The 8,405-nt window shown below is 38.1% G+C and overlaps 1 protein-coding gene across 3 annotated transcripts; it reads left to right on the plus strand.

Annotated features, from left to right (window-relative positions):
- The first annotated feature begins 2,283 nt into the window (after positions 1-2,283).
- LOC119276823 lies at positions 2,284-5,696 on the plus strand. Of its 3 annotated transcripts, none has more exons than XR_005136828.1 (4): positions 2,284-2,462; positions 2,537-2,700; positions 3,097-3,216; positions 4,103-5,696. XR_005136828.1 is itself a non-coding variant. In XM_037557985.1 (4 exons), exons 1-4 carry the CDS (start codon positions 2,391-2,393, stop codon positions 4,206-4,208), a joined length of 468 nt encoding a protein of 155 aa, XP_037413882.1. In that variant the 5' UTR covers positions 2,284-2,390; the 3' UTR covers positions 4,209-5,696. The 3 variants fall into 3 exon arrangements, 2 of the variants coding, with proteins under 2 accessions (XP_037413882.1, XP_037413883.1); XM_037557985.1 differs by having other exon boundaries at positions 2,531-2,700; XM_037557986.1 differs by having other exon boundaries at positions 2,531-2,700; positions 3,106-3,216.
- Positions 5,697-8,405: the final 2,709 nt, after the last annotated feature.

Below are 8,405 nucleotides of genomic sequence, written 5' to 3' on the forward strand. Positions count from 1 at the left end.
GTGAACAGGAATTGGTCATTCACATGGTTAGTCATAAATCTTACATAAAACTTGTGGATCACTGAATATGGTATGTTTGATTCCTTGCTATAGTTTTGCTATATAGAGATGATAATATATGGGAGGTACTAGTAAATGGTTGTGGTTAGTAAGAATATTGGTGTTAAGGTTTATGATTCCCGAAGAATGCACGTATAGTCTCTCGTTATGCTAAGAAGGTGGAGCATGATTTATTATTGATTGTCTTCCTTATGAGTGGTGGTCGGGGACGAGGGATGGTCTTTTCCTACCAATCTATCCCCCTAGGGCACGCATAGTAGTACTTTTCTTCAAGGGCTAATAAACTTTTACAATAAGTATGTGAGTTTATTATGACTAATGTGAGTCCATGGATTATACACACTCTGACCTTTCCACAATTTGCTAGCCTCTATGGTACCGTGCACTGCCATTTCTCACCTCAAGATGTGGTGCAAACTTCGCAGGTGCTTCCAAACCTCATGATATGATATGCTCTATCACACATAAGACTTATTATATCTTCCTCAAAACAACCACCATACCTACCGATATATAGCCATGCAACTTCCACCTCCCATTTTTATGACTTGAGCATTCATTGTCATATTGCTTTGCATGATCGTCAGACAGTTAGCATGATATTTTCATCGCTTGTCCTTTTTTTGATATCCTTGCTACGCTAGATCGTTGCACATCCTGGCGCCAGAGGCATTCATATAGAGTCATACTTTGTTCTAGGTATCGAGTTGTAATATTAAGTTGTAAGTAAATAGAAGTGTGATGATCATCATTAGAGCATGTCTCAGTGAGGAAAGGACGATCGAGACTATGATTCCCTCACAAGTCGAGATGAGACTCCGGACAAAAAGAAAAAAAAGTGAGGCCAAAAAGAGCCTAGAAAAAAGTAAAAAATGAGAGAAAAAGACAGAAGGGGCGTGCTAATTCCACACTTGTGCTTCAAAGTAGCACCATGTTTTTCATATAGAGAGTGTCCTATATTGTCACTTTCATATACTAGTGGGAATTTATCATTATAGAGTTAGATGCACATCCACTTAGTTTTCAGTTTTAGCTTTCATACACTTATAGCTCTTCATGCACCAGTTGCATGGCAATCCCTACTCCTTGCATTGATATCAACTAGCGGTGTGACCCGCGCATTTGCGCGGCTAGATTTTCTATATGTTATATTTGTATTAAGATTTTGTAATATAATTCACCGCTTTTATCGATCATTTGAAATATATTACACTTAATGTTTCAGCGGTTGGTGACTGATTGTGTAAAATCATGGTTCATAATGGTCCCTAGCTTTCCCTCTTCTACTCTCTGTCAATCTGTGTTAATTTTTCTATAAATTCATTCATCAGTATCTTAAATATAAATTTAGTGTCTCCTTGTATATACACCTTCTGGATAATATTATTATAGTTGTGTTTTATTTGGTACGATGACATGCCTCTAAATATCTATGTTGCATCATGATGGATATATGGTAATGCAGAATCAATAATATTGCCTCAAATCGCCAGAAATAAAAATTGTGTCTTACTCCCAGTCACAAGCTTTACGCTAGGCATTTTTTTCCTCATACAATTCCATTACAAAATTTATATTTTTTTCAAGATTACTCCTAGAACCCCGCACCCTATTAGAAGAACAATTCCCTCAAATAACATAATAATCTCATAAAAATATTACGCTGGGTCAAAATAAATAATGAGGATCATCACCATACGCCAACGCCGTTCATGATTCTTTCTAATAGTGACTAATTTGTTTTGCAATAGCTTACATTTTTTATGATAAATAAAATGCATTGCTGCATATTTTATCTGATTTATTGCTATGTTTCAAAAACATTCTCTCCCTCAGCCCCTCTAATCGAAGTTTGTTCTGTTTCTTTGTGCTCTTGTTTTTTTTCATATTTCGTTGATCGTCTACAATAGTTGATATACCTACGTAATTACGCTCCTAGTCCTAGGTGATTTACTTGTTATTTCATTTTCGAAAAAAAAAACTTTTGTTTTCGTACTCCTAAGTTCACAACTCCATCTTCAAAAAAAAGTCCACTACTCCACTCCATGCCCCTAATCCATCAGCCCATTATAAAATTCAGTAGTACTAAACAGACACACGCTCTCAAAAAATAGACACAATATTTTAGCCGTAGATGCAAGTTGCAAGAAAAAAGTTACTGTACAAAATTTTCTTTTTGCTTTCACCCACGCCTCCCAGGTCACAATAGGCCCATTGGTCAACTTTCTTCACATCTCTAGAAGTCTCCATATCTCTTATGTGAGAAGATAAACAGATCCCCTTTCTCTGCTCTATCGTTATAGTCCCTCAAGCTGGCTGTACCAAATCGAATGGCATGCTCCTACATCACCAAAGCTACGAAGGAGATGCTCTTGGAGGTCAAGTCTGGCCAAAACGGAGATGTGCGTTCGAGCCACAGATATTGCGTCGCCTACCAGCAAGGCCTCATCTCACTATTTCTGCTTTGTAGAGGCAGATCGGTCGCCGGGTAGGCCATTATGAGAGGTGCTTCTTGCTGCTAGGTTCTCCGAGAATGCTCTGCTCTCTTGTTCGTGGATCTGGGATAGAGAGCCGTGTCGTTGGGTTGAACGACCATCTTCTCCGTAGAATTCCACGTCTGAGCCGGAGCAGTAAGGACAGGTATGAATCTCTCCCTACTCTACCGTTATTCTCTTAATTCTTCTCTTGCTTGGCACAATATATGTACTTTGTAAGTGGATTTACTTTGTTGATTTATTAAATAAATTCAGAGGGAAGGTTGATTTACCTATTCTGTTAAATTATAATTTGGGAGATGACCTCATACTTTCTTTTGTTGTTCATCTAACGGTCATTAATAGGATATACATTATAGAGATATTTGGCTTGACATTACTTTTTAGTTTACATTCTAAACAACTTTGATTATTGCTTCTTCAACATATCCGTAGCCATTATATGGAGCTTCATACAACAAAGCATATGTCCATTATATCCATCTACGAATAACCCTGATGTATATTTTTTATATAGTGATTGGTCTCTTTTCATTTAAAGAGTATGTAGGCAAAGGCGGTTTTTGGGCTTCCTCATTGCTGGTGCCATCGCCTTTCACCCATTAATTTGCAACAACTTTGCATCATTTCTACTTCGTCGAGAGTGGCTTATTCTTGACATGTAAGTTTCCCCATTGTAGGTGGTTTAATGGTATTCTTTTTTTGTTGCTAACATATATTAGCAAGTTATATTACCTATATGTGTATTTTGGACAAAGCAAGAAGGATTAAACATATTAACTGAAATTTGGTTCATATATCTTAATCGACATACAATGGATTTTTTGCCTATGCTGTAGGCGATGCCTGTAATATTGCAGTTTTTCCTCACGATCATGGTTTTCTTGAACGAAACAGGCCATAGGCTAGAATAGTTGTTACCAAGAATATAAAATTCACCAAAACTGCATGTTCGAATGTATTTAAAATAATTATAATGTAATATGTTTTTGGTAGTGCTAACATTTGACCTTTGTTATCTGGTAAGTGTCCTCCTTATATTGATGGATGTCAAGTATTCTTACTATTATCTTAGTAAACATAAATAGTTTGCCTTACTTTCAACATAATTATTGTATAATTTTTGTGCTTCCCACCCAGTGAGCCCTGCAATTTTGAGACCGATATATTAAGATTTTTTTCAGTCTCCTCGTAAAATCAAGTGCAGCTTATAGTAGTTGTACGGTAATTAATTTGGCATATTTTCATTGCAAAGTAAACATAATCGAGAAGTTACTGTTCAAATTAGCAGAATATATGCTTGCCGAGGTGTTACAATTTCTGTATATATACCACAACTCTTGTCAATTTCCTTTGTACATGCTTTGTGAGATCAGCACATGACATATACCACCATCTTCTTGTAACAGATATATTGTAGGTAGCTCAAAGTTAGCAATCCTGAAAAACAATCTCAAAACTCAAAGTTAGCAATCTGAAGAAGTTGAGAGACGTAAATAAATCAAATATGGTCCATTCTAGCTGATATGACTCCATTATCACTGCAGGTTTTGGAGTCTTGTTTTCCTCGGAAGTGGTCATATCATATCTAGAAGTCTGATACAGTACCCGATTTGCCTTATTTTTGTGCCTCATTGTAGTAATTTCTTGTAATGTTCTTCTTTTGTAAAACATTTTTTCTTCTAGTGTTCCTTTCATAGTTCTATCTATATTGATCATTTTTATTAAGTTTCTTCTGCACACATATGCAGTTAGTCAAGTATAGTAATATTGGTTAACAAACAGTCACTATTCATTAGTTGATAACTAATAACTGATAAAAGATACTGTTCCATACCTGCCAAGAAGTTCCCGGGCTTCAATTATATCTAGACCTATATAATTCTTGTGGAATTGGTAATCAATGGTAAATGTCTTAGGTATTTTCCCTGCAAATAACAAAATATCTTGTAACATTACTGGATTGAACTTCTGCACCATCAAAGTCACAATAGGGACAGTTTAGCTGCGGATTAAATCCTCATTCAAAAAATAAGGAAACTTTGTCCATAACGTAACTCCTATTTTTATCGCCCCTAAAGAGTTCTTTTTTTATTATTGACTCCACATGCTTCATTTGGATGATTAATCCAATCACAATAAATTTGGAGATTAATTGCTTCGTAGTTAGAAAGATTAAATAGATAAGAGTATTATTTCAAACTACAGAGTATAGAGTATAGACATACATGAGCATTGTTTATTTTATCTACCTGTTATTGTACTTAATCCATACCAATGATTATAATTATAATTTAACCTCTACAGATAGTAGCATGAACTCGGTTGGGCCTGTCAAAACAATAAAATATAATTAGGGATTGTTGTCCAAAAACATAGAGAAATCTGTAACTGTAATGCATTTTTCTGTCCATCAAAATTATATTGAGGCTAATAAGCTCATCAACAATTGTCGTTAAGTCATTAAGCTCCTTGTATGCCATATTTTTTTGGGGTTTAATAGGAGTTGAAAACAACTGATAAAGTACCTATGAAGATTTTATGCTGATGAGTGAATTTAGTAATAGTAGTATTTACTAACCTTGATGATTCATGTTAGAGACAACTCAGAAGGTTGGGCCTGACTTTGTCGGCACTCGAGCTGAACCTGACACTGAAGCTTGGCTAATTTTCTTGTTTTTCCGTCATTGAATCACTGGATGCACCAGATAATCGGCAGACTTCGATTTTGCTGGTGGCACATTGGTTCATAGCAGATTCGGCTGACTTCAGTTCTCCAAAAAATATTGATCCTACATCTTGGGCTGCCCTGCTTGTGCTAGATGTGGCCGGTCGAGTGTCTTTATATTTGTCATTGGCTTGGCGGAGTCCATCTGGAGTTCTTTTTTCAGACGCGTCTGGGCTCTTGCTAATTAATCTGCATGGAGTTTTGCTTGCCTTATTTGCACGCACCACTGTGTGGTTGTGTCGGACACATTGATGGAGACGTGCTAGATTTTTCTTTTTGAGGTTTGGAGACGTGCTAGATGACAGGCGTGTCAGGCAACTATTTGTACCCCATAATAGTTATATGTAACTTTTGTATATTTTTAAATCTCTGCCGTTGTTATTAAATATTGACGGTGCACATAATTTGATCTATGTGGATAAATGTGACGGCTTCTTTCACTTCTGGTTTAAGTATATAATAGATTGATGGGCATCTCCATAGCTCGTTGATTAGTCGCGTCATTGTGAGACTTTCTTACTTTTTTCTAGTTTATGTTTACCCCTATCATCATACTCTATTCCACCCATAGTGCTATGTCCATGACTTGCGCTCATGTATTGCATGGGGGTTGAAAAAGCTGAAGCGCGTTAAAAAGTATGAACCAATTGCTCGGCTTGTCATCGGGGTTGTGCACTATAAATACTTTATGTTAAGAAGATGGAGCATGACAAGACTATATGATTTTGTAGGGATAGCATTCTTTAGCATTGATATTTTGAAAGAGATGATTGTTTGTTGGGATGCCTGAGTATTTTGATGTCTTTATGTCAAATAATAGACTATTGCTTTGAATCACTTGTGTTTAAGATTCAAGCCATGATTAGATATATGATCAAGATTATGCTAGGTAGCATTCCACATCAATTTTTTTTTATAATTTACCTAATCCAGGACGAGCAGGAATTAAGCTTGGGGATGTTGATACTTCTCCGTCGTATCTATAATTTTTGATTGCTCCATGCTAATATTATACAAATTTCATATACTTTTGGTAACAATTCATATGATTTATTGGACTAACATATTGATCCAGTGCCCAGTGCCAGTTCGTGTTTGTTGCATGCTTTTTCTTTTGGAGAATGTACATATCAAACAAAGTCCAAACACGATAAAAATTTATGGAGAATTATTTTGGAATATATGTGATTTTTGGGAGGTGGAATCAACGCAAACGGAGGCCCATAGCCTCCACTAACCACCAGGGCGCGCCTGCCCCCCTGGCGTGCGGTGGTGCCTAGTGGGCACCCCGTAAGTCAGTTGGGGATCTTCTTCAAGCGCAAGGAAGCTTATATCCAGAAAAAAATTCTGTTAAAATTTCAGTGCAATCGGAGTTATAGATTTTTTAGATATTTAAGAAACGGTTTTCGATCAGGGGAACACGAAAGAGAAGAGAGAGAGAGAGATCCAATTTCGGAGGGGATCTCGCTCCTCCGCCACCCTGGAGGCCATGGACCAGAGGGGAAACCCTCCTCCCATCTAAGGGGAGGACAAGTAAGAAGAAGAAGGAGGGGGGAGCTCTCTCCCCTCTCTCTCGGTGGCGCCGGAGTGCCACCGAGGCAAGGATCGTGACGACGATCTACACCAACAACCTTTCTACCATCAACACCAAATTTCTCCCCTCTATGCACCCGTGTAACCTATCTATTCCTGCTGCAATTCTCTACTTAAACATGGTGCTCAATACAATATATTGTTATCCAATGATATGTGGTTATCCTATGATGTTTAAGTAGATCTGTTTTGTCCTATGGGTTGATTGATGGTCATGATTGGTTTGAATTTCACATTTTATTTTGGTGTTGTCCTATAGTTCCCTCTGTGTCGTGCAAACGTGAGGTATACCAGTTGTAGGGTGTTGCAATACGTTCATGATTCACATATGGTGGGTGGCTAGAGTGACAGAAGATTACGCCCGAGTAAGGGGGTTGTTACGTATGGGATAAAGAGGACTTGATACTTAATGTTGTGGTTGGTTTTTACCTTAATGATCTTTGGTAGTTGCGGATTCTTGCTAGAGTTCCAATCATAAGTGCATATGATCCAAGTACGGAAAGTATGTTAGCTCATGCTCTCCCTCATATAAAATTGCAATAATGATTACCGGTTTAGTTATCAATCGCCTAGGGACAAATACTTTCTTGTGTGACAAAAAGCTCTCTACTAAACAACTAAATTTTATTAGCTCACAAAGTACTCCTGGTTTTGTTCTTGCAAAGTAGTTCTAGTATCACACCTAAAAAATAGTTTCATACTTATTTTAGGTAAAGAAAATGTCAAGTGTGCATAGAGTTGTATCGGTGGTCGATAGAACTTGAGGGAATATTTGTTCTATCTTTAGCTCATCATTGGGTTTGACACTCTTATTTATCAAACAAAGCTACAAATGATCCCTTGTACTTCTGGATTATCACCCCTGCTTTATGACCGATGACTCGATCAATGTGATCGACGTCCAGGGCCTGACACAGCACATCACACACCCTTAGTTGTACGACACTGCAGGGTAACTATCAAGTGTCGAGGTTGATACCTCGCATAGCACTTCTGATGAGATCTCTATTGTGTAGTTAATTGATCTGGGTCTACGGAGGGTGATTCCTCCTTCTCCACAATCCAATAACGACTCTGTTATGCAACCCATCAAGTGTGAACCATCGAGGGGGATTCCTCCTGAGTTCACCTTGACGGTTACATCAAGTGGAACCCATCAAGGGTGATTCCTCCTTAGTTCACCTTGACGGATACATCAAGTGGAACCCATCGAGGGTGATTCCTTGGATTCCCCTTGTTGTTTTGAACACACAGTTACTTTGACTTTACCACAGAACCATGATGACATCGGGACGGTCCCAAGGGGTACTGGCAAGTGATGTGAAGTCAGGTTGACCTGGACGGTACCCGCGAGATAACTATGTGGCACGATCGGGCATTCTTAGCCCTTACCGTAAGTCTGTGAGACGAGGCGACAGGACCGCATATCGTGGATCATTGATCGTCACTGCGCGCTCCCAAGACACTAATAGTTTGGATATGTGTTCCGAGTAGGCCTATGACCTTATCGCACTAACCACCATGCGGGA

The sequence above is a fragment of the Triticum dicoccoides genome, chromosome 3B (genome assembly GCF_002162155.2).
Source record: "Triticum dicoccoides isolate Atlit2015 ecotype Zavitan chromosome 3B, WEW_v2.0, whole genome shotgun sequence".
Classification (NCBI taxonomy): domain Eukaryota; kingdom Viridiplantae; phylum Streptophyta; class Magnoliopsida; order Poales; family Poaceae; genus Triticum; species Triticum dicoccoides.